The sequence below is a fragment of the Equus przewalskii genome, chromosome 25, assembly GCF_037783145.1.
Source record: "Equus przewalskii isolate Varuska chromosome 25, EquPr2, whole genome shotgun sequence".
In the NCBI taxonomy this organism is placed as follows: domain Eukaryota; kingdom Metazoa; phylum Chordata; class Mammalia; order Perissodactyla; family Equidae; genus Equus; species Equus przewalskii.
Genome location: NC_091855.1, coordinates 5670325 through 5697943, shown reverse-complemented (window position 1 = coordinate 5697943; position 27619 = coordinate 5670325). Strand labels below are relative to the sequence as shown.

General features: G+C 36.6%; 1 protein-coding gene across 8 annotated transcripts in view; it reads right to left on the bottom strand.

The window, feature by feature from the left end:
• Positions 1-27590, bottom strand: part of KIAA0586 (KIAA0586 ortholog) — a 107030-nt gene extending 79440 nt beyond the window's left edge. For 2 of the 8 annotated variants that reach the window (XR_011533037.1, XM_070594260.1), the window contains exons 1-14: positions 26717-26972; positions 25733-25803; positions 22615-22684; positions 21586-21655; positions 15756-15930; positions 14817-15038; positions 12392-12545; positions 10077-10244; positions 8942-9065; positions 4493-4625; positions 3653-3870; positions 3150-3222; positions 1170-1397; positions 89-263 (exon numbers count right to left, since the gene is read on the bottom strand). Coding sequence is in view for 7 of the 8 variants with exons in the window: in XM_070594260.1 (XP_070450361.1) it covers positions 89-263; positions 1170-1397; positions 3150-3222; positions 3653-3870; positions 4493-4625; positions 8942-9065; positions 10077-10244; positions 12392-12545; positions 14817-15038; positions 15756-15930; positions 21586-21655; positions 22615-22684; positions 25733-25803; positions 26717-26972 (2137 nt within the window). In the remaining variant the exon portion in view is untranslated. Of the gene's footprint in view, positions 1-88; positions 264-1169; positions 1398-3149; positions 3223-3652; positions 3871-4492; positions 4626-8941; positions 9066-10076; positions 10245-12391; positions 12546-14816; positions 15039-15755; positions 15931-17140; positions 17233-19936; positions 20112-21585; positions 21656-22614; positions 22685-25732; positions 25804-26716; positions 26973-27417 lie in introns of those variants that run through there. The other 6 variants (XM_070594262.1, XM_070594263.1, XM_070594265.1 and 3 more) reach the window with 6 other exon arrangements.
• Positions 27591-27619: the final 29 nt, after the last annotated feature.

The following is a 27619-nucleotide window of genomic DNA, read 5'->3' as shown; positions in this document are numbered from 1 at the left end:
CTAACAAACAAAAAGCAAAAATTAAACTTCACATATTAAACTGATACCACAAAAAGTGAGGTTTACCACAAAAAATGCGGTTCCTTACCTTTAACTCGTTCTATTACTTTTGGTCTCTGTGGTTTGGACTTAGGAGATGGAGAATTAAACCTGAGGTATGGTCCTTTTTTAAGAGTGCTGCGATGGCCCTGATAAACTGGTTTTCCATAAATTTGCAGCATATAATCCTCATCTTGTATCACTGTGGCTGTTTTCAAAAATCCCTAAGTACACAAAGGTATTCAACTCACCAGCAAAATAGTCATTAAACACTTGTCCCCTATTTCTAAAGCCTCTTTTTGCCAGCTTAAGTACGATATTAAGAATGATCTCAGAAAAGTCCTTGATGTTAATGGCTCTTAAATTTCAGATACAGCTTTCAAACAATAGTTTATAGTTTTCAAAAGCATGAAAATCATGCTACCAAGAAACATGAAAGTTCTTACACTACTAAATATTTTTAGCACCAAAAAGTAAAGTTTAAACACACATTACATATTAATTACATTCAAGTACAATAATACAGTATAAATCAAGCCTTTAAAGGATTTTGTGCATTCTTGATCTCGCCTTCAATCATAATCTAAATGCCACAGAAAGGTAGCATTTATTGAGCATCTAACACATCCAAAGCTTGAAGTAGATGCTTTATTAATCTGCCCAACAATGTTTGGCACTAAGAAAGTTACAGCCTCGTTAGAGCAGCCAAAAACATTCCCTCTGTAGTATCTAGGACCATGCCTCATGATCATGAGGCACTAAACAGACATTTGTTAAACTGAGAAATAAACAAACAAAAAATATACACACACACACACACAAGAATGAAATACAATTCTGAGTACCATGAACTAGAGAATCTAATTTTTGAACTAGATGATCTCTAGATATACCTGCTATAACTAAAATACTCTAAGTCTGGGATCTCAGAAGGAATTATGCATTTTGTGCAGTGCTTCCCACATTATGGATATCCAAAACCTTAAATATCAACAGTTTAAAGAGAGTTTCCATTTGTACAGTCCTTCACATTTTTAAAACATTTTCATACTCACGTCATCATTTCTATCTTACAGGGAATGACTGATATAATGCAACACCTACGGCACAAGCCCAGAGGAGGCTCTTACTTCTCTTCTCTCTTTCTGTGAGCCTGCAGCGGGCTTGCTCCTCACAGGAGGATTTCTAACGTGCTCCTCTTTTTGTTTCTGACAATGTTTTCTTGGAATTACAGAATTGTTTACTGTTTTGTCTTGCGTGTTGGTTTTAATATCTTTACTCATATTCTGAGCTTTCCTGGTCCTCTGATTCTTCTGATCAAACCTCTTTTGTTCATAGTCTTTTCTTGCCAGTTCATCCTTAACATAACCAAAATTAAAATTACTTAAAATTTAATCCAAGTAGCAATGCCTTCATATCAAAAGTATTAGAATTTATTTTCTGTTATAGAAATACAATTGAGCAGCTTTAAATGTTTTATAAATAAATGATACTGGCTTATATATGACTAAAAATTCTCTGGAAGAATAAACAAAAAACTAAAAAGACTGGTGTTTTATGGAGCAGGGGAATGAGAAATAGTAGATGAGGCACATGGGTAGGAGGGGAACTTTTCATCATAAACTTTTTTACATTTGTTGATGTTTGAACCACATGCCTGTAGTAACTGTTCAAAAAATTAAATTAAAAAATAAGTTTCTGGGGCTGGCCCCGTGGCCAAGTGGTTAAGTTCACGCGCTATGCTTTGGCGGCCCTGAGTTTTGCCAGTTCGAATCCTGGGCACGGACATGGCATCGTTCATCAGGCCATGTTGAGGTGGCATCCCACATGCCACAACTAGAAGGACCCACAGCTAAAAAATACACAACTATGTACTGGAGGGCTTTGGGAGAAAAAGGAAAAAAATAAAAAATAACAATCTTAAAAAAAAAAAAAAGTTTCCAAAAAAGTAACCCACTTTGTTATAAAACTCTGAAATAAATATTTATAAGTTAAAACTGCATGAAGCTTTAAACAAATTTTGCACAGAATTCATAGTAATAGAGTGACATACATTGCTACTTGTCTGCAGAGCCAGAGCTGATCTCCAAGTCTTCTGACTCTTAGTTCAACTTCTTTTCTGGTGCATCATATAATAGCTAATATAAACTCTTCCTAAATGCATTAGAGATATGTATTCTCTCTTTCTTCCTGAGGAAGATTCGCCCTGAACTAACATCTGTTGCCAATCTCCCTCTATTTTATATGTGGGTCACTGCCATAACATTGGCTGACGAACGACATAGGTCCATGCCCAGGATCTGAACCCACAAACCAGGGCCGTCGAGGTGGAGCAAACGAACTTAACCACTATGCTACAGGGCCAGCTCCAAGATATGTATTCTTAAACAACAAAGTTTAAAAATATATTTCAATGTTTATTGCTATGGAAACTGAACTGACATTTCATCTTGCTACCATTATGAGTAAGCATATACTACAAACATCTTACAGTCAGGAAGAAAACACTCTGCACCCCAAGATAAAAATAACAGGGTTACCCTGTTTAGTTCCGCTCCCTCAAATATATAAAATTTTAAGAATTTCCTGTAAATTATTGACACTGTAATAAAAATAACTCTCAGATTTTTGTAATGCTAATGTCTGAAGATATACCATGAGCTTCGTGGATGAGGGAAAGTGGCAGTTTTTCCATCTGGAATTGACTTCTGTAAACGCAGTAACCTCAGAAGGCTTACAGGGTATTATCCCTTTAAGTAACTTTGGTGATTTTCCTTTGGTAAGCCAAGGCTTCCAAATCTGCTGCCTTGAAATGTTTTTACAAGTATACTTCTTCCTTTTCTAAAGGCTTTTAGTAAAGTTTCTTTCATATTTCTCATATTTTAGTTATTGTCCAACAAGTTGCCAGATAAGAGCCATAATATAATTTATGAGACAAAGCATTTGTTAGATAAAAGTTATTACTAAATATAAAGAGGGACAGAATGAAATTAAGAACTATAAGTGGACTTATATATAAGGAATATTTTGAGAATAAGCATGATACTTATAAATTTGAATCAATGTCATCTCCTAAGAATTTACTTAATTCTGTTTTTTCCAATTCCTACCTGAATTTCTGCAGAAATAGTTTTAATCCACTCATCCACTGTCTTTCTGATCCGAATCTTCTCTGACAGCTCTCTACAAAAGAGAGAAAAGAATTTTCTTAAATTAGCATTTAACATCCTGAGAACAGGACGTGGATCAGATCTCTTATCTGGTTTTGAATCTACTATGTAGCCCAACATCCTTCACCTGCAAAGGAAAAACCAATGTTATTAGTTTTCACCAAATGTTTGAAGGATGTTTGAAAAGCACATGAAGATCCCAGATGATATGTACCAAAGAGAGAAAAAAAATTAAAGGGAAAATTTACATCTGTAAAAAGTAACAGCAACATGTATATATCTAAATTCCAACTTTATAGTAAGTCCACATAGTCAAAAGTAATAAAGAACCTTTTCTAAACATTAAAACACATTAAGCAAAACGAAATGCTTAGGGAAAAAAATAAGGAAGCCTGTAAAACTGGCAGTTTCATAAAGAACCTTGGGTTGCCAACATGTCTTACCCGTTGGTATATAGAGCATTGATAAATGAATACACGGCAGCTCCATCCTTTGCACGAATAATGGCTTCCAGGTTTTCTTCAAGTACTTTTTTATTGTTCTGGACTCCTCTCAAAATCTTCTCAGCATCTTTCAATACAGATCTTGTACTGGTTTTTTGAAGCTTAATGGAATTCTGTGGAAGATCAGCAAGTCTCGACATAATCAGAGATTCTTTCGGCTTAAAAGGAAACAAAGGCAAAAATGTCACCATGTAAAACTCATATTAATTATATTAATACAAACAAGAGCTACTACTCTGTTTGGGGCTATACACTACGCCCATATATTCAAAAGACTCAGTTTGTCAAAATGAAGAGCCTATAAAAGAATACTTGGCAATTCAGTTTTCTTTCCATTTAGAAGTACTACTGTGAATGTTAAGTGAAACAGGGCTGGGAAGTCCACAGAAGTTCTGCGCAGTCCAGTGGCCAATAAAAGCTGTTATCTGGCGAAGAAAGCTAAAACAAATTAAGAGCAAGGTGGCTCTAGGTATGCACAGTAACACTGTGGACTAGATAAACAAGGGCCATTCAAAGTTCTCCTCTGCTTCCTTCCTCTCCAACAGAAGCTGGAAAGCTAGAGGTAGTCACGTGGCTCAGTCCTAGACTGGGAGTGAAAACAGAAATCACCTGGTGAGGGCTTCTGGAAAAGTTTTGTAAATAGAACAGACTAGGCTGACACGTCCTTTTCAGTGCTTTATCTTCATTCTTCCTCTTGCTTTCCATCTTGATAATGTTTTTATTTCTCCATAATTTTTACCATAACTAATCATCAATTTTAATATCCTATTCCTGCTTTACCTGGAGTATGCCATTTGTTTCTTTCCTCTTTTGGCCAAGATCATAAAGAACATCATCAGACTTCTGCACAGTCACTTTAGCTGCTCCTAGTTCTTCATAGGAAGGAAATCTTTGAGAGGACAGAGTGTCAGTGCTGTAAAAGATTTAAAAATAAAGTTTCCTGAGGCTGGCCCCATGGCTGAGTGGTTAAGTCCACGCACTCTGCTTCGGCGGCCCAGGGTTTCACCAGTTCGAACCCTGGGCACAGACATGGCACCACTTATCAGGCCATGCTGAGGCAGCATCCCACATGCCACAACTGGAAGGACCCACAACTAAAAATACATAACTATATACCAGGGGCTTTGGGGAGAAAAAGGAAAAATAAAATCTTTAAAAATAAATAAAGTTTCCTAAATTGTCATAAATTCAGTAAACATTTGATTACATAAAACTTTGATACATTCTTAGTTATAAATTACTAAATGGTGTCCTATTAAAATTATACAATGAAATTAATCATTATGTGATTAAACTTGAAAACACAGAAAATTACAAGAGACAAAATTACTCTGACCAGACTGGTATAGGCATCACAGGAAAAGAGCAGAGAAAGGTTTTGCTTTGAAGAAACTAACATGCAGAAACACTTTCAGAATCACAAAGTAAGAACCTCTAAAAATCCACTCCTGCATAAGAGAAAAGAGAACACTGGCAAAAATCGTCAAAATCAGCTTTTTCATAACTCTGGAAATTAAACAAAGCCTTACAACAACCCAAGGAACATTTAATCAAGAAAGGGCTGACTCTTGGTAAAGACAGCAAGCGTTACGGCATTTTCAGTTTGCCCCGTTCCCAGAACCCTCTCCCCAACTCCATGGTAGCCTTGAAAATCAACAGCCACACAACCACTGTAGCTGTGAGAACCAACAGCCTCACAGCCACTCAAACGAGCAGAACAGGTCTGGAGCTCCTCAAAAAGTCCCATTCCCAAGGTTTCTCTTTATTTGACCTGACTCAGAGCTAGCTCAGTGAGAAACCCTATCTATCCCTAGGTCATTTTTCAAAAACAGTGGCAATCATGTAACATCTCAGCTGCCTGAGGTGGCCATTCCAGTTGAGGTGAACAAGAAGGGTGCCAATAAACTAAAAATCTGGGGAATGAGATGTCCATGGTAGAGCACTAAAAAACTCCAACATATTACTGGGGATCTAGAAGGTCACATGCATGTACAGGGCTATGCGCATGCCCAAGAAAGGCCTGAGAAGGGCCTAACCTCTCCTGTCTGGCTGACCTTGAGGCTCTGTGCAAGTAGGAAGCTACGGTTGAGACAGATTTACAAACTGCTGGAGCACTGAAGGTGTGCCCCAACACACATGGGCGAGAGCGCACACACACACATATCCCCCTGGCAAAGAGAGGGAGGCTTATTTGTTCAAGGTAGTTAAGGAAATCTCTTTCTAATCACTAGCTGACTTAGCTAACCAAATAGAGACTTGCTGTATATGACAAAGAATACAGACTTTACAGAATTAATTCAGAAAAGTCACTAAACAAAAGGCAATAACAAGAATGACAATAACAAATCCTGGAGGGTGGAAGAATCTGATTTCCAGAGTTTCCATGTTATATTATTTAAAATGTCCAATTTTCAACAAAAGGTTATGAGACACACCAAGAAACAGGATAGTACAGCTCATACACAAGAAACAGCATAGTTAATGGAACTGTCCTTGAGGAACTCCAAATATTAGACTTACTAGACAAGGACTATAAATTAGCTATTACTATAAGAAACCACGTTCAAAGAATTAAAGGAAAGTATAAGAACGAAGTCTCCCCAAATAGAGAATATCAATAAAGAAATAGAAACTTTTTTTAAAAAAGAAAGGAAAAAAGAACTAAATAGAAATTCTGGAGTTGAAAAATACAAAACTGAAATGTAAAATTCACTAGAGAGGCTAAACAGCATGTTTGAGTTGGCAGAAAAAGAAACAGTGAACCTGAAGATAGGTTAATTGAGATTATCCAGTCTGAGAAACAGAAAGAAAAAAGAATGAAGAAAAATTAAGAGCCTCAGAGACCTGTGAAACACCATCAAGCATATCAATATACCATGTAGTCCTAGGAGAGGAGAAAGGTTATTTGTACTATTTAACTAAATAAAGAAATAATGGCCAAAAACTTCCCAAATTTAATGAATATTAATCCACTCATCCAAGAAGCTCAACAAATTCCAAGTAGGATAAACTCAAGGAGATCCACACATAGACACATCATGGTCACTGTCAAAAGCTTAAGACAAAGAAGGAATCTTGAAAGCAGCAAGAGAAAAATGACTCATCACATACAAAGTTTCCTCAATGAGATTAACAGTTAACTTCTCATTAGAAACCATGGAGTCCAGAAGGCAGTGAGACAACATATTCAAAGTACTGAAAGAAAGTCAACCAAAAACGCTATATCCAGCAAAACTGTGCTTCAAAAATAAAGGAGAAATTAAGACATTTTCAGATAAACAAAACTGACAGAATTCATCACTAGCAAACCCACCCTCGCAGGAAATACTAAAGGGAGTCCCTCAGAATGGGATAAAAGGATACTAGACACTAACTTGAATCCATATGAAGAAATAAAGAACACTGGTAAAGATTAACTACATAGGTAAATATAAAAGACAGTATAAAATGTATTTTTGTTTATAACTCATTTCTTCTCCTATCTGATTTAAAAGACAATTGCAAAAGCAACAATAATAATAAAGCTGTACAGATGTGCTTATAATGTATAAAGGTAATTTGTATGACAATAACAGCAGAAAGAAAGGGGAAGGGAATGAAGCTATACTGGAACAAAGTTTTTGAATTCTACTGAAATTAAACTGGTATTAATTCAAACTAGATTGTTTTAAATTAAGATGTTAATTGCAATCCCAAGGGCAAACACTAAGAAAATAACTCAAAAAATATAGTGAAAGAAACAAGGAGGCCAGCTCCCTGGCCTAGTGGTTCAGTTTGGCGTGTTCCACTTCAGTGGCCTGGGTTCAGTTCCCAGGAGTGGACTTAAACCACTCAACAAGCCACGCTGTGGCAGTGAGCCACACACAAAATAGAGGAAGACTGACACAGATGCTAGCTCAGGGTGAATCTTCCTCAAGCAAAAAGAGGGAGATTGGCAAGAGATGTTAGCTCAAGGTCAATCTTCCTCCATGAAAAGAAAGAAAAGAAACAAGGGAATTAAAATGTTACATTAGAAAATATCTACTTAACACAAAAGAAGGCAGTATAAAGGAATAGTAGAATTAAAAAAAGACCTAAGACACATGGAAAACATATAGCAACACGGCAGACACAGATCTTACTTTATCAGTAATTACATTAAACGCAAATGGACTAAAACTGTACTTTGTCTCCACATGAAATTACTAAAAATGTGGCTCTTTTAGTTATTACTGTAGTTTTCATGACATTCAAGATAAATAAAATTATCATGGCCTAAATTGACTAGATTTTTAAAAAACTTTTATAATGTAAAATTTCAAACATACAAAGAAGTAAAAAGAATAGTATAATGACCTCCATATATTCTTAAGTAGAATAATCATTGACTCTCGACTATCTTCATTTCATCTACACTCTCAACCCAGTTTCTCCTACCTTGCATTGGATTATTTTTATTTTTTCTTTTTTAAGAAAAAATCTTTTTTAAAGATTTTATTTTTCCTTTTTCTCCCAAAGCCCTCCTGGTACCTAGTTGTGTATTTCTAGCTGTGGGTCCTTCTAGTTGTGGCATGTGGAATGCCACCTCAGCATGGCTTGATGAGCAGTGTCATGTCCGTGCCCAGGATTCAAACTGGCAAAACCCTGGGCTGCCGAAGCAGAGCAGGCAAACTTAACCACTCAACCGTAGAGCCAGACCCGGATTATTTTTAAAGCAAGTCCCAGATATCATTTTATCAGAAATGAATAATCTGCATTCATTAGAAATTAATAATCTGCAGGGCTGGCCCCATGGGCAAGTGGTTAAGCTCATGCATTCTGCTTCAGCGGCCCAGGGTTTCCTGGTTCAGATCCTGGGTGCAGACCTAGCACCACTCATCAAGCCATGCTGAGGTGGCGTCCCACACGGCAGAAACAGAAGGACCTACAACTAGAACATACACCTATGTACTGGGGGGCTTTGGGGAAAAGAAGGGAAAAAAAAAAGGATTGGCAACAGACGGTAGCTCAGGTGCCAATCTTTAAAAAAATAAAGAAATTAATAATCTGCATTTTGAGAAAATTAGAAACATTCACTTTATAACTATATTATAGAAAAGAGAGAAGATCTATTAGCAGCACAAAATAGTAACTAAATCTAAGACAATTTAAAAAGCAATGCTATAAATTTACTGACATTCCTAAAGAAATTCTAGAACTGTGAAGAAATTTCTATTCAATATAGCTTTTATTCCAATCTCTTGTTTTTACCTGTCTCTCCTCTCAGGATTCCATCCTATTTTTGACCTAGTTAGTGAGGTTTTGCCCAAAGATTCATTTTTTCTTGTCAAAGAATCATGATTATTCAAAATTTCCTCCAATAGTCTTACATTTCCTACAATAGAAGAAATATGGTATCATTTTTCAAGGACTAATTCATTTCTCTTTTATATAATAACTCATATATATTTGTACTAAATTAGCTTCTTATAATGATTATTTATATATATTATTATTTACACAATTCACTTTATTTATAGGCTATAAATACACCATAAAAGTAAAAGTTTAGGCCTGAATATATTTCTATCACAGAAAAAAGGAATTTGAATGAGAAGTATCATCATCACAAAGCCCAGTAAATTAGACAATTTTTATGAATAGTAAAAGAGAGATTTAACTATTTCTTCACAGCAACTATTAGCTGAATCTTCCCTTTAGCCTCATCTTTAATGAGACTACATAATAACTTTTTTTTTGGTGAGATTGGTTTGTTTATTAAAGATTTTATTATCTTTTAAATTCCTTAAAACTCTTTAAAAGCATCCAAGGCAAAACTTGAATGCATTTAAATGATTCCAAGAATAAAAGCTTATATTTAACGTGTTCACCTACTTTTACTAGAATGGCTATATTTTAAAGATCTGTAACAAACTATTATTTCAGGTCACTTACAAAAGTTCTTGAACTATTAAACAGTTCATATAATAGGACTTTTTCCAACAGAACCCAGTAATGAATGTCAAATTTCTCTGCATTTTATTACTGAAATTCATGCCTCAAAACAACATAAACATTCTCTAAAATGATCGGCCTTACCTTCAGCAAAGCATTATTTATTAATAACAAAACTTGTTCATTAAAGTTTTAAGAAATAACCTGTAGAAGATAGTCATAATAACTATAAATGTATACCTCCAATCCCTTCTACAAAGAATTTTAAGAAGGTTGATTTGCCTAGTAATTATCATTTAAAGAAAAATATTAAAAATAGAGATCCCACTTAATTTACTACTAGGCACATTAGAGAATTATAAATCACGAGTACAGAACATTATAAAGCATGTTCTTAATTTGAGATAGGGCTAATAAAAGCAGTGAGTGCTAATTATCATTGCTTTATTACCTGTATGACCTGACATCTCCATATTTTCTTTTTCTTCCATAGGATTTTCCCTCTTTGCTATTTTATCATCCTTTGAAACGGGTATAGGAGCAAACCTGCGAGGTGCTGGTGTCTCCAAAGGAGATTTCTGTTTATCAAAAATCTTATCATCAATGTCTCTCGAAGGTGCTTTAATAGAAAATAAAGAAAATCATAAATCTAACATAAAAAATTTTAAATTGCAGTGTTACTCTTCTTATTTTAAAAATAAAACCAGAATTATATGGGATACACAAATTATTAACATATATATAGAAATAACTTCATCCTCACTAGAAATCAGAAGAAATACAAAGACTATAAACATTTTACACTTATAGCTAATAAATAAGAAAAAAAGTATTACAATATTCACTGCTATTTAGGCTGTGGTGAAAATGGCATAGCCAGACACTGCTCATGGCAATGGAAACGGATAAGATCTGGCACTAAGTATAGTAAGTCCTAAAATTTTTATGTATTTTGATCTAGTAATCTTACTCTTGGGAATTTATCCTCAGGAAATAACATTAAACATATGATGATTTTCATTACAGTATTATTTATATAGGAAAACCCCCCAAAAACTGCCTGAGTGTCGAACAACAGGATAACTGTCAAGTAAATTGTGAAGCTGTTATTTAACAGATTATCTTTTTGTCATTAAAAATTAAAATTATGGGGGCTGGCCCATAAGTTTGGTGTGCTCTGCTTCAGCGGCCTGGGTTTGCAGGTTCAGATCCTGGGTGCAGACCTGCACGACTCATGAGCCACGCTGTGGTGGCAACCCACATATAAAGTGGAGGAAGACTGGCACAGATACTATATTAGCTCAGGGCTAATCTTCTTCATAAAAAAAAATTAAAATTATGAAATAACTACGTAAAACATGGGAAACACCTTTGATACGCTAGTAAAAAAGCAGTACAAAATTCTATTTATGCTACCATTACAAGTATATAAAAATGACATATGCCCAAGAAAAAGCATAGAAAAATTAAAAGTTTAATTTGTTGAATTTTTTACTCATTTTTTTTCTTTTAATGTTACCGTCTCTAAAATACACAAAGACACAAATTCAGTATACAACCAATGAAACAGATATCTTTTTCCTTTAAAACTCAAGTCTAAAAAACCAAAATTATGACCAAGTAATTCTCCAGAATTGAGTAGAAAACAAGTGTCCAGTTCCATAGAAAGTACATGGCTGGGTCATACTGATTTGCTCAGTAAGTATCATTTAAAGAAAAATATTAAAAATGGAGATCCACTTTAGGACTATGAGACACATTAGAGAATTATAAATCCCGACTACAAACACCCTAGTTCTGGCCGTAGCTCGGACACTCACTCTCAACCAGGTGACCTTGAGCAGGCAAGTCATAACCTTTCCATGCTTCATCTTCCTCCCTTCACAACTTAAAGATGGAGTCATATTACTTCATACCAGTTTTGTAAGGACCACTTATTTGCTTTAAAACATAAAGCAACTTACGAGTATAAGGAATCTTTAATGCCTGTAACACAGCAGTGTTCTAACAAATCAGATGTTGGGGATGTTGCACTACATGGATCTGCATATCATTAAAGGGATAGCCCCTTGATGTTCATTAGTTCATTATTCAAATACCGATAATTTGGAGACACATTTATTTATTTACTTTATCTTTTTAATTTTTCATTATTTTTTTATTACAGTAACACTGGATCATAACATTATATAACTTTCAGGTGTACATTGTAATATAATTTGAATTCTATGTAGATTACATCATGTTCACCACCCAAAGACTAATTACAATCCAATTGATTTACTTTAAATTCCAAAGGTTTAATACAAACAAGCTATGTATTCCTTTGTTATTATAAAACAAAGATTTTTAAAATGCTATTAAGATAGGCTTGTATTCCTAACTCTTTGAAAATATTTAGAGTTTATAATTATACTCAGGTGGTTTCTCTCCTGACAGAATCAAGAAAAACAGTAAATATGCAGTTTGTCAGAGAACTAGAGAATTGATTACAAGCATTTTGATACTAGCTGAGTAAAATTTTTCTAAATTTGTAAGTGCTTCTGACAATTTATTTATTAATTAAAACCAGAAAGTAGAACATGATCCATAACTTCACTGAATGTATTTCAAAATTACCTAAAAATTACTTGACCTAAAAAAGAACTGATTGTATAAAACAAAGACTTAGTCTCCTGCAACTTAGTAAATAAATTTTCAGCTTATATACCACAGAGAAAATTCACAGATGACATTTTTTATTCATAGAGAATAACACATTTTTACCTTGTTTGGAAGCAAACGTGTTATATGAAGATAGATTACTGCTAGCAAGGTTTAAATGTTCTGGTTTTACAGAATATTTTTCCACTGCTCTAGGAGCAGGCATAGTAACAGGCTGAAAATGACCAGTCTTGAACGCAGCACTAATGAAATGAGTCTAGAAAACATAAAATTATTTTATTAATTTCAAATATTATTTGAAAGAGTTAGAAGACAAAGTACATTGAAATTTACTGGAGAACACGAAAACAATTTATTGGATTTAATAAACAAGGAAAACATATACATTACAGGCAGCTATTCACTGCAGCACAGATGCCACTGGAAGGCTATGGCATCACAAAGACCTGGGTTAAGCCTGGCTCTGTGGTGTGACCTTGATCATTTTATTTAGTCATTCTAAACCTCAGTTTCTTCCTTTCTACCTCAGAGATGGCTGAGGGGCCACTGAAGCAGGTTAGGAGAAGACCAGGAAGAAGGGGCCCTAGCCCCAGACCTCGACTTCAACCACAGAATTTAAAACCAGAACATCTCATGTTTTACATCCTAGATCATAAGATTTCATTTGAAGGTTTAAAAACCATTGATAGTAAGCACTCAGATAAATAGTAGCCATGCTTAGTAGCAGCAATAATATATTCATTTACACAACACAGTTTCTAGCACTAATAAAATAATAAAAATTGATTTCAAAAGAGAGTTTTATGCCAGGCAAAAAAAAACCCTAAAAAGATTTATAGTTTTACAGAATTCCTAAAAGTGTGTCGAGATCCCTCTGCATGAAACAGATGAGACAGATTCGATGAATTTCATTTCACTAAGCATTTAATGAACTACTAATATCCCTCGTATGTCACTGAAACTTTAATTTTCTCTGTAACTATAAGTTTTTAAAATAAGATGAATTAGCAAAGATTCCATTCTTCCAAAATCAGAAAGTTAATAAATTATGGGGTTTATTAATGGAAAGATGGACGAATGGCAGACTAGCATTTAAGACTAAGTAGGACCCTCTTCTTAAGAAATCAATGCAAGGGCTGGCCCCACGGCCAAGTGGTTAAGTTCTTGTGCTCCGCTTCTGTGGCCCAGGGTTTTGCCGGTTCAGATCCTGTGTGAGGACCTGGCACTGCTCATAGGCCACGCTGCAGCGGCATCCCACACAGCACAACCAGAAGGACCTACAACTAGAAGATACAGCTATGTACTGGGGGGCTTTGGGGAGAAGACGGAGGATAAAAAAAAAGATCGGCAACAGATGTTAGCTCAGGTGCCAGTCTTTAAAAAAAAAAGAAGAAATCAATGTGCTTTTCAAACGTGTCATTTTATTCTGAACAAAAAAAATTTTCTAGAAAAGAAATCAAGGGTCAGAGAGTAAAGGTATCTGTAGACTGGAGCCCAGTATTCCGACAGACCCACCCCGAGCCTCTCACTAGATAACATGCTACACACTCAATTTTAGTCATGTATGTACTTACTAAAACTTTACTTTGTAGGTCCATAATCATTCCAATAAAAATACTGTCTTCAACCATACGGAAAGTTCAAGACAAGCTCTATTAAGAAGTCTTGACAATTAGAGGATTTTAATGTTCACTTTCTGATAATGTATTGAGCTGTAAAACTTATTTTTGCATATTCCCCTTAATGTTATATTTTAATTTAACTTGTAAAAGTTTTTAAATTGCATATTAATCAGGAAAAAAAAGTAAATTAAAACCAATGCATTTACAATGCTGATCATTTACTCACTCAAAAAAAAAAAAGAAAATACACCGAGTACCTGAGTGCTGGGTACTTTCCCAGGATTGGAAATTCCAAAATAAATATGAAACTATACTATCAACAGCTTGTGAGGATAACGCTTCTTTTTATAATAGCCCAACGCTTCATATTCAAAAGGCACTAAAAATGTTCATTCTTTTAATTAATTAAATGAAGAAGTAAATATATATAGCGGGTAGTTTTCATGCAGGGGTGTACGGCAGAATCATTGCAGAGCTTTCAGTGATTCCCAGGCCCCATCTCGGACCTGCTGTCTGAGAATCTCAGAGAGGTACAAGCATGCATATTTTGATAAAGCTCTGCAAGTGATTCTGGCGCACATTCCCAGGCTAAGAAGCACTGACGGAAACAAACAACTGCAATGTGCTACAAGCGCTTCATAAATGGTATGAATAGAAAGATCCTTAAAGAAGAAAAACTCTAAGGAGAGGTCTCACAGAACTAGATATCTGAACTAGACTGTGCAGAGCTCTCCACGTAGAGGGGAAGAATGACGAATAAGCACATCCTTATTTAAGAACTAAAACTGCTACAATCAATGAGCTATTGCAATAATCAATGAGATTAGACGATTATTATTATTATTAGATTATTAGAGATCCAAGTGATAAAGACGGTGGATGTGTGCTTGCTTTATTACAGATACCTGCATATCTAGTTGCTGCTGTTGTAACTTTTCAAGATGCTTAATGTGCTGTTCCATAAATGCATTCATTTGCTTTTCATGATCACGACAATGTAGTTTCTCATGTTTATTCTGAATGCTTGTTCGCTGCTCTGTAACACGCTGTAACTGTTTATCAGTCTCCTGTAACTTATTGAGTAACTCTGTAACAGAATTGACTTTTGCTTCCAAATCACTCTGCACCTAAAACAATAAAATTATTAAAAGATATAAAAAATATGCTTTATTACTAGAAAGGTTATTTAAAGCAATTGGTATTGAGAAACGATCAAACCAGAGCTTTTACCCTCTAAATTTCTGATGATTTTATGCCTTTAATTTTAGAATCAGAAATAAAAGGCAGAAGATAGCTATCCTTAAGCAGATCTTTTCTCTGATTTAAAAAATACCAAATTTGCCACACAGAATTTTTATAACGCCAGAAATACTTAAAAATTTAAAAGAAGGAAACAGCAAAACAGAGTAGCTTTGATACTTGACGAATCTAAGGCTGTTAGGTCGACAGCCTTGAGTTCTGGTCTTGGCTCTGCCATCTATTAGCTCGAGGACCTTGTGCCTCCTCTGACCTGTTTCTGGGTTTTCTCCGCTTACAAACTGAGGGGGTTGGCAGAGATGGTCTCTGAAGTCCCATCTAGCTCTAAAGTAAGTATGACCAATTGTCTCCGGTTGCCCAGGACTGATATATTTTCAGGGCTAAAATTGGGAAAGTCCTAATTCTGTAGCACTAGCACAGTGATGAGGGGGTAAGGCTCACAACTCCTGAGAGGTCACCTACAACCACAGGGAGCAACTAGAATGGCCCTCCTCTATGGCTGGACACAACACTTTATAGAATAAGTTCCTAATAAATATATCTACATTTTACAAAGTAGTTATGAACGTCTGGGGAGAAAAATATACTTTTATCAGTGGAGCTGCTGTTGCAATGGCGGCAGCAGTGGCTGCAGCGACAGTGGCAGCTGAGTCAATTCCGCTGGGCGAAGTTCTATTCTCCTGAGAAACAGCGTCCTTTTCTGTGCCTGCATCTTCTAAAAGCTGTACCTTCACTTCCTTAAAAACAGGCATGCTTTGAGCTCTGTAAATAAAAAAGGAAGAAAAATCTATTCAGTAAGCTACAACATTGAACCATTTCAAGAAAGACCTACAAGCGGTAATCTGCTGAAGGTGGATTTTCTTGATTTTTTAAAAAATTAAATCCTTGGCTTTCGCTACCAGTATCTCATCAGTCATTTGGTTAATGAAATGTACTAAGGCTCAGGTCACCAAACACTAAAGAACAGGAGGATCATTTCTTAAAGGCAGTGATATTTCAGAAAATAAGACTTACACATATGACAAAGACATGGGCACAATTACAAAAACAAATAATCAAGAAGTACAAATTTAAAACATCCAGAAAAGGCTCTAAGAATTCAAGTACCAAGTTTTACTAGCAAAGGAAGACAACCCAAGAGGGACTGTTAAAACCGCTGAATAGAATTTTTTCAATTCTAGCTCAGTTAGGTTTAATAATTATCACCTACTTTATTAAAACAGGCACCAAACACACTATTAAGCAGCCTGGATTAAAAACGAGTCCAGCAGGGGCTGGCCCCGTGGCCGAGCGGTTAAGTTCGCGCGCTCCGCTGCAGGCGGCCCAGTGTTTCGTTGGTTCGAATCCTGGGCGCGGACATGACACTGCTCATCAAACCACGCTGAGGCAGCATCCCACATGCCACAACTAGAAGGACCCACAACAAAGAATATACAACTATGTACCGGGGGGCTTTGGGGAGAAAAAGGAAAAAATAAAATCTTAAAAAAAAAAAAAAAACGAGTCCAGCAAATATATACATATTCACAATAAAGCATTTAACTAAATACTAACCCAAACCAAAACAAAAAGACTGGTCAATTTTGCTCTATATCGGCCTAAAAGAAAACAATGGGAGGAACCACTGACAAAACTGAGAAGTCCCCAAGAAAGTCTAAGTAAAACCAGCAGGAATGCACTCTATTTCCAGCTGCTGAATTTCCCCTCCGATTTTTAGGTTTTATTTTTTTCCTTTTTCTCCCCAAAGCCCCCCGGTACGTAGTTGTATATTCTTCGTTGTGGGTCCTCCTAGTTGTGGCATGTGGGACGCTGCCTCAGCGTGGTCTGATGAGCAGTGCCGTGTCCACGCCCAGGATTCGAACCAACGAAACACTGGGCTGCCTGCAGCGGAGCGCGTGAACTTAACCACTTGGCCACGGGGCCAGCCCCCCTTCTATGATTTTTAAATAAGGCACAGAGCTCTTAAACTTACTCCTTTTGTTATTTCCTCATTTCTACTAAGAGCACCATTGTTCTGTCTCAAAATTTTACAGTTATCTTAGCTTCTCTACCTTCCACTTACCTTCTCACACCCAACTGAGCAATTACACGTCGTGCTTTGTCAATTATTTCATCACAATGTGTCACAGAATTATAGAGGCAAGGGAAACCCAACAGGCCACCTCTCCTAATTTTCTAATTTACAGATGCAGAAACTGAGGTCCACAGAGGTAACGGGATTTGCTCAATCAGAGTCACGGAACTAGTGAGTGGCAGAGCTGGGGCCCAGTTCCCAAAGATCTTCCCACGACACCCAGCTTCTCTCAGAACAGCACTTCTCCCTTCCTCCTTCTCCCTCTCTAGTAAAAAACTTCACCATCTCTTGCCAACTCTTTCATTCTCCCACTTTGTGCTTGGTTGAAAAACTTCCCACACGCATTTCTCTACCATTTGAAAATCTAAAATAGTTCCTTCTAGACAACTGAACAGGCTAATTTCTTCGGTTGGCCTTCCACACATCCCACTCTCTGGCCCTGCCTTGGCATCCTGTACATACCTCCTGTTTCCTCACACACCCCATCTCTGGAGTCACACCTCTCCTCACTGACTACAGCACACCACTCTCGCAGCAGACGCCACGCTTGTCCTCACTGTTCTCTCAACCCCCTTCCACCCAACTTACTATATCCTCTCCTTCTTTAAGATCCAATGCAAGCCTTAGCTTTTTCAATAAGCTTGTCCTTACAACACTTCCTCTTGATCTCTCCCTTCATTAATTCCTTTTGTATATACTGCCTCTACCACGCAACTGAGTCTTGAGAATCAGCCATCCTATGGTTTAAATGTCTGTACAGAACAGTTTAATAACATATTGAACGCAATGCCATTTCCGATCAGAGTTCTAATCACTCACTACTCCACATCTGTACAGACTCTCTCCTCAACTAAGCTCTAGGCAACCTGGGGCGGGGGTGAGGAGGCCGACTTCTTTTACACCACACAGCAACTAAGAAAGAACTAAGCACACAGCAGGTGCTCAAAACAGATTTAACTGACTGAGTGGTGCACTAAGAAAACACAATTCAGATAGTCCCTATCTGAAGTCCTGTCTAAAGTCTGAATGTGACTTACCCATTAAGATCTTTGATTCTACACTAATAGGCTAATTGACCAACAAGAGAAATAACACTATAAGGCTAGGCGTCAGCTTCTCTATAGGCTCTTAAATTTTATTTTTTCCAATTATCAAATTAATAAATGCTCAATGTAGCAAATGTAAAGAGCTTCCAAGTGTAAAAAACTAGAAAAATGCACATAACTCTCCCATTCAGAAGAAATTACTTCCTTCTAGTCTTTTTTAGAACTGTTTCTTTATTCCTAAATCCTCTAAATCTGGGACCTCATCTACATCTCAATACTACGCTGCAACTGCTCTTACCAAGACCACTAATAATTCTTCAACGGACACTTTTCAGTCCTTATCTTTATCTACCTCTGAGCAGCGCATCAAACTTCGAATCTCATCTCCCTTGGTTTTGTTAACACCATACTCTCCCACACCTCTGGATAAACTTTCTGAGTGGCATTTAGAGGCTAGCTTGCTGTCTTAAAGGTCTGGTTTTCCCGGTCCTGCCCTCTGCCATCTCTCTCCACTCTCACACCCTTGCAGAGTTGCTTCGACCGTGTCCAGAGCTTAGACTGCCACCTACATACTGATGACTCTACATCTGGATTTCTAGTTTCGACTCCTTTTTGGGAATTTGACCTTTCTATTCAATTTCCTGGATGTCTCATAGCTACCTCAAACCCCTGCCCATGTCCAAAATAAAACTGATTTTCCCAAAGATCCCTTTTCTCAACGAATATCACTACTGACCGTGCATTTATACAAGCCAAAAATTTGGGATCCATCCTCAGCTCTTTACTCACTCCCACATCTAGTCATTGATTCTTGTCAATTCCATCCCCAAATTGTCTTCCAAATCTGTTTACTCCTCTCCAATCCAGCATGAGTCCCACCTTCATTCCACCACTCCCCAGTGTATTCAGGGACAATCTAATCCATCTCTCCGAGATCCCCGCAAAATGTGTAGCCAATCAGTTTCCTGGACTACAGTCCACCCCTCTTCTGATCCATATTTTGATATCACTACCTGAGTTAGCTTTTTAATAAATATATATCATACTTTAAAACTTTTAAATGATTTGCAATTTCTCTTAAAGTCCAAACTCCTTTTAAGGGGTTCATAACCCAGCCCCTTGCTTACCTCTCTACCCTCTCTAGGACCTTCTCCCCGTGATCCTGACACTCAGGCCAGACTCTTCCTTCCTCAAGGGCTCCAGTCTATTATCTTTTATTATTATAACTTTAAAGCATATTATAATATCAAATACGGCAAATTCTCTGTCATTGTTTGTTTTTCCAAAATTAGCTAGTCTCAACAGTGTGTATTCTGTATGTATGTATTCTTAATGATACGTACATAAATTCCCAACTGTACGTCCTTCCAGGTAAATTTTAAAATCATTCTGCCAAATTCCATCTTACCATTCTCCAAATAAAAAAAATCCAAGTGACACTGATTACAGTGAATTCTATCTCTTGAGACGTACTTAGACTTTTAACTCAACATGGGAGTCATTTTTATAGTTCTGATTCAATCATTATTCTCTACATTGCAATTACCTTCTCAGAGGCCATTCCCAGTTTTTTTAAAAATTCTGTTCATTTTATCCTGAAGTGGGAAGATCTACTCTCAACAGGCAAGAGGGTAGTGTTCACAGTTACCTCTCACGGTCCATTTGTTTATGAACAACTTCTCCCTCTCAGCTCTGAGAGTTTGGAGAGTTCTGACTTGAAGGCAGGTTGATAAATTTCCTACTGTGGTGGAGCAGCCACTTCTACTGGGGGTCAGCTGGATGCAGGTGGTAATGATTTTCTGTCCAACTGAGTCAGATGTAATCTGCAATTTTTAGTTCAAGTATAGAATTTGAGAGACTGCACCACCCCCTCATGCCCTTACTTTTGCTTTTTCTTATATATTTATAGACCCCAGGATACAATTTACCATCCAAATTCTTCTCCTAACCACTATATCACACAATGGAAATTGTAGGCTGAACAAATGTAAAAAGGAAAGACATGATGAGGCCAACAATCCGGCTAGCTCAGATCACACCCTTGTGGTTTAGAGATAGCATTTATTTTTGTTAGTCCAGTGTTTTCTAGAGTGTAACATGTATACCACAGACAACTATAGGTGGGAAAAGAATAAACTTTTTATTTTAATAGTTATATATTTATTTCAATTGTATTATTAGAAATACTGACTTTACATTTACAGAAGTAATATAAAATTTCCTTTTTGAATAAATCGAGAGTTCAAAAGTAAGTAAAAATTTGTTCTATTTTCTAAGGTGCCTCCCAGGCTTCACTGGTTCAAGAGTAGAACACATTTAGCCTAAGAATATGTATCCTGGGGCCTGCCCGGTGGTGCAGCGGTTAAGTTCATGCACTCTACTTCCCGGTTGGGATCCCGGGTACAGACCTACGCATCACTCATCAAGCCATGCTGTGGCAGGTGTCCCACATATAAAGTAGAAGAAGATGGGCACGTATGTTAGCTCAGGGCCAGACTTTCTCATCAAAAAGAGTCGGATTGGCGGGAGATGTTAGCTCAGGGGTAATCTTCCTCAAAAAAAGACTATGTAGCCTATTCCTTCCCCATTAATGATAAAAATAATAAAAATTGCCTCAAGTAGTGATGTATTCATTCATGTTTATCATGGTGCTGTTGTCAGGGCTGGTTTTGTATTTCACGGTATTTAAGATACAGTTGGAGGGAGCATTTAGATGGAGTAGTAACCATGGTCTCCCTTCATCCAGATGCTAAGCTCATCCCTTTCTCAAACCTTGACTAGGAAACGTGCAAGTGTCCGTTGGTAGTAAAGAATAACTGTTCTGTACTTGGAACTACTTGACCGCTGCTACAAGAGGTGCAGTGAAGCAATTAAGAGCGCAGACTCTAAAGGCAGACTGCCCGGGTTTGAAGCCCAGCCTGGTGACGATCTGTTAAACAATCCTGGAAAAAACCAACCTCTCTGTGCCGCAGTTTCCTTATCCATAAAAGAGGAATTCTGTAAACTCGGGATGGTAATGGAATCTGTTTCATTGGATCTTGTGAGTATCGAATGAGTTAATGCACACAAAGTGCTTAGAACAGTCCCCCTTCTGTGATAATAGTTGTTAATAGCCACTGAGTATTTTATATGTGCCCAGCACACTGAAAAATGCTTTACACATATTATCACACAACACATATCTCACACATTGAGAAGAAAGCTTTTTCTATGTCCAAAGTATAAATAAAATTGATTTTAAAGAACCATACAGAAACACAAGAAATGGCCCACCTATTTTCTGTAAATGAAACTTACTTTTGCTTTAAAACTGCTCTTAGAGCATCTTTCTGTCCCACAGTGAACTGAGAAATAAAGATGTCATTTGCTGCAAAATCAAGACACAAAAATACATTTCAGATTCCTGAAAATTTATTAAATTTTAATAGGCTACTCAAAAAAACCTTTTTTAACTAAAAGAATGTTTAGGAATTCAGCAATAAGACTTCTCAATAAAAAAAAGCAAGGAACAACTTAAGTGACTGAGTAATAACAGTCATAACGCTAGACCCTAGGAAAATAATTGTATCCAAAACATCTGAGGCTAAACTGGAGAGATCTGCTCAAACTCCTTAGATGAAAACAAACCAACTACTTAAAAATGTCATTAAATAAAATTTTTCAAAGCATATTTCTAATCTATTATCTTACCAAAGACTATTCAAAACTTGAATTCAGAATTTATAAACAGAACCTATAAACTGGATTAGATTCAGAATCTAATACCAAACCTATGCAATAGGCTGGTAATAATAAAATTACCTTTATAACTGCAAATCTTTTTCTGGATTTTAGAGATTCCACTAATAGCGTATGGAAGGAAACATGGAAGGAAAAACTAATTAAAAATGAAAATAATCTAAAAAAAACGATAAAGCTGTTTAACGAATGTCTAAAAATCTAAAATTCTATCCTGAGAAAGTAAATGTTAACAAGTTACAACACAGATGAACCACGAAGACATGCTAAGTGAACTAAGTCAATCAGAAAAAGACAAGGATTGCACGATCCTATATATATGAGGTATGGTAAAATCCAGAGACAGAGGCAGAACGGTGGCTGCCAGGGACTGGAAGGCAGGGAGGAATGAAGAGTTAGTGTGTAACGAGGACAGAGTTTCAGTTGGGGAAGATGAAAAAGTTCTGCAGGTGGATAGTAGTAATGGCGGCACAATGTGAATGTACCTAATGACACAGAACCGTACACTTAAAAATGGTAAAAATGGTAAATTTTATGTTATGTATATATTACCACCACAACAACAAAAAATCAAATCTATCCTTATACCTTTTTGTCTGTTGCTCTCTTCCGCTTTATCCAAAGGCAACCCTTGCACTGCAACCTCTTTAGAAAACTCCTTTGGGATATGAAAGGAAGAAATGAAAGGCTAAACAAACTTTATGATTTATTACTTACCAAGTGCCATTCACTAGCTACATGACTACTGCGTTCTGGGGGGTCAGCACTGTGTGCTTAAATACTGACTCCCCAGCTCTACCACAAGGTTTAAGCACCTTGAAGCTACTCAAGGATTTGCTGAATGAGTGAGGAATGAGCTGTTTAAACAACTGGTGAATGAATAAATGAACAAGCAAGCAACAGAGGCCCTGAAATTCCGACTCAAATCCTGATTTGCCACTTCTAGCAGAGCAAGTCATGTAACTTCTCAGTTGCTACAGTTAAATGTGAAAATCTGATTTACTATAAGTCAAACAGAGTACATAAGGATGGCCAACACATGGCACAACATCACAAATTAATCATAGCATTCCCTGCTACTGAGCTCACAATGTGGTCTCAGAAGGATTCTCTATGGCAAATAGCTTTCTGCTTACTTGTGTAACCCTAGACTATATCTCTAAGATTCAATTCAGGGCTAAGACACCATGACTTTTTAAGTATCAGATTCATTCAAGATTGCTCTTCACCTTCCTTAGACATACTGTTGTTTTTTTTTCTGCTAAATCAGAAAAAGGAAAAGAGAAAATCATAAAAGGAAACTGATACAAACTATCCGCTGATAATAGGTGTTAACTTCCTAAAAATAGTCAATGAGACTAACAATACAGTAGAACGCATCTGGGAAATTAATATAGAGAACTCTTACAAATCAGTATGAAAAAGCACAGCACATAAATATGTAATTCACAAAAGAATAAATACAGATGGCAATATACACGAAAAGATTTCCCCTTCACTAACAATAAAAGAAATACAAAATAAAACAGTGAGATGCCTTTTTTACCTATCAAAATGGCAAAGATTTTTTAAAAAGTTTAATGCTCCATATTGGTAAAGATGGGGGAAAATAATTCCACTAAATCCACTCATGACGCTGCTGGAGAGAATATCTATTAATATAGTCTTTCTGAAGGCAATTTAGAAACATTTCAAAAAGTGTGCGTATCCTTTGATCCAATAATTTTACATCTAGAAATTAACCCTTACGGGGCCAGCCCCGTGGCCGAGTGGTTAAGTTCGCTTCAGCGACTCAGGGTTTCGCCTGTTCAGATCCTGGACGCGGACATGGCACTGCTCTGCAGGTCATGCTGAGGCGGCATCCCACATAGCACAATCAGAAAGATCTACAACTAGAAAATACAGCTATGTACTGGGGGGCTTTGGGGAGAAGAAGAAAAAAAAAAAAGATTGGCAACAGATGTTAGCTCAGGTGCCAATCTTCAAAAAAAAGGAAATTAACCCTAAGGAAATGACCTGGAATATTCACCAGAATGTTCATCACATGGTTGTTTATACTATCAAACATTGGGGAAAAAAACATTAATGTCAAATGACAAGAATATGAACAAATAAACTATGGTACACACATATGGTAATTCTATGAACCCGTTAGAAGTTTCTAGAAAAAAAGAATCAATGACATGGAAAAATATCGTTAATACTACTTATTAGTAGTAGCTGGCCCCTGGCCAGCCCCAGCGGCCTAGTGGTTAAGTTTGGTGCACTCTGTGTAGGTGGCTCAGGTTTGGTTCCCAGGGGCAAACCTATACTGCTCTGTCAGTGGCCATGCTATGCTGGCCAAGAACGTAATAAAAAATAGAGGACGATTGGCACGGATGTTAGCTCAGGGGGAATCTTTCTCAGCAAACAAAAAAAACCAAAAAAAACAGTATGGTCCCATACAGTCATAAAATACATATATCCACAGGAAAAAACAAACTTAGCCACTTACTTATAAAACAGTATGGTCTCATATATTCATAAAATATATATATCCATAGGGAAAAAACCTCAAAATGTTAACAGTTGTTGATTTTAGCTGTAGAATTTCTTTTTTACTTTTTCTCTTTGTGTTTTCTACAATGAGGTTTTTAAGTTTTTGTTTTCTTTCTATAAATAGGCTCAAATAGAAAAAGAGACATTTCATGTTCTGGTAGCAGAAAGAATAGGTACGAATAGGAGCAGACATAAACAGGCTTATAAATGTGAGCATATCAGGCACAAACTCCCTTAGTCTTCTCAGTATGCAAATCTACACAAAACAAGCTGTGAGCCCGTATTAAATCTAAAGGAATCCTGACTAATGATCTGATAAAGATCACCTATCTATCTTCGATTATACAATAACAGGATATCCATATATGTGGGAAATTATTTAGATAATGGAATTCAAATACCATTAATCATTAAGTAAGGCCTGCTCAAAAAAGAAACAAAAAACACCAATCCAAAGGCTAGGCATTTACTCAGGGACCAAGTATGGTACATAATTAAACATTTTTATTGGAAGTTTTTGATAAAGTTAAAATAAGTAAATAGTTTCAACTCCATTCTTAGTTTACCAGCTTCAATTTTAAAAATATTATATTGTGCAACTCTCTTAAGACTTGTTAAATTGACAATATATAGGTCAACATTACGATTAGTAGTCAAAGTCTAATTAGATTGCATGACTAAAACATCATATTTATCATCAAATATTTTCAGCATAATAAATTAAAAAGGTTAAGATGAGAATTTCATGTTATTATTTCTTAAAGACCCCTCAAAAAAACCACACACAAGACCTCACAATAGTTTGAATGATATATAATTAGACTTGACTTTTTAAAAAATAAGGTTATCACTGTTCCTTTTCCTTCACGTAACAATACGTTAAGTTTCTGATCTAGAACACCTTCTCCTCGGATAACAGCAGAGCCTCTTTGCAGTTACAATAGTTCTCCTAGTGGTCATTACCTTACTAATGCGTATCTTATTCTATAGAAGGCCTTTCGTTTAATGTCTTGAACACTATTCAAGTCACAATTGTAGTATGTAAAACATTTCTCTTGGTAAGTGAAATTTAAATAAAAACAAGGCTAATCACACATAATTTAAAAACACATTATTCAACAATACTGAAAACTTTAACATGAGCATAATTAAGAATCCTTTTACTTACACTTTCTGACACAGTGGGATTTTCTAATGGAGGCTGCTGATAATTTCTACCAGAGGATAAGTCTGATGAACCTAACAAAACGAATCAATGTTAGTGATTTTTAAACCAGAACCTGACCTTTGGAAACTGTACAGGCATGATTCAAAAACTATAAACTCCATACGAATACAAGACCTAAATTAGAAGCCACTTTTCATACAGAAAACTTAAAATGCAATTAAATATACCCCAAGAAGGTTTTACAGCTGATATTTTGGAAAATAAGGGTCAGTACTGACAATCAAGTGGGCTAAGTATAAAATGTTTTAAAATATATCATTACACTGTTGGATTTAGACAAACAATCATTTGCCAGGAATAAAATATGTGTATGATATAAATGCCTGATTTAACAGCAGGCCTACGTCACGTTGTACCCCCCAAAATCAGCATTATAAAAGCATGTTTTTGTGTTTTTGCACATACATTCATTAATGTGACCCTTACAATTACCAGTGAAGTGGTAAAGCATATACGTTATCTTCACTTTCACTAAGCTCCAGACAGGTTAAATGAATTAGAACATGGAAGCCATCAAAAGGCAGAAGTTGTGCTTCTCTACTATGCCAAAACGGACAGCACTATCCGAACAGGAGGAAGAGCATTTGGTAAAAACCCCAATGGTGAAAAATAAGCACATCATACTACTTAAGTGTATCTGTCACAGACGTGAACAAGAACAGTTCGCAAAAACCACACAGAGACAAAATACAATAGGAAATGCTTCATTCATTCCATCTATTCCATATTATTCTATGTAGACTGTCTGTGCCTGTCCATTTTCCCAGGGAAAGGGCTCAGTTTTCAAACACCTGTACAAACTAGCCATATCTAACGTTTGGCAATTTGAACATTAAAAAATCCTCTAAATTTTGAAACACAAAAAACGAAATGAAAATGAAAACCAAAGATTAATAAAAGTGAAAACTACTTGGAATCACATACCACGTAACGTTCCATTCAGGCTAGTCCCCGTTGTAGCCTGAAGACGTTTATTTGCAGACAACGCTGGAGGAACACAGGACAGCTCATCTTTCAGCAAAGACAAAGTACCTCCCTGATTTGGAGAAATCACCTCACGAAGTCTCCTTGCTGGTACTTTAACCTTTCTTTTCTTTTCCGGGCTAAACTCGGAGGCTTTCATATTATTGGTAACAAAACTAGTCCCACAGTTCTGAATAGAACTTTCTTCTAGGTCCATAAAATTTCAGAACAAAAGTTTCACTGCTTTGAGGACTTAAGGTGGGAGGACGAGAAGAGAGGGAGGAGTATGAATAAAGAAAACGTGAATTTCCAGTGATTTTGAAACATGCAGTCAACTTTTAAATAAAATAACGTCTAAATAGACTAACCAGAAAGCTAGGAATTGCCATAAGGTATTTACTCCAGGATTAGAGACTAGAACATCGTGTTTACCCATTAATCCCACTCAATCTATTAAAGCACCATGCCAACGAATCAAATCGAGGATGACAAGAGAATGGCCGCAAGAGCAATAACAATCATAATAATACAGAGCACTCCCCAACCCGAGAGCTGGCCGTGAAAAACCAAACAGATGGAGAGGCGGAGTTAAGATCTGTTGAGGAGACGGAGTCAAGCAGGTAAACCGAAATGCTATTTTTTTTTTAAAAAAAATCACCCACATAAGAAGCTTAATAGCTTTCTTCGACCAAAAAGTCTTAACGCACTCCTCCAGATGCAATCATCGAACCCCTAAATGCACCTCTCCACGTCTCCAAAACGCTCGGCAACCGCACAGTCACAGCGATCTCCGGACAACAGCTTCAGTTGCCCGCGGGTCTACACCCACTGCTCTTTAAGCCCGCCCTTGAGACACAACAGGCA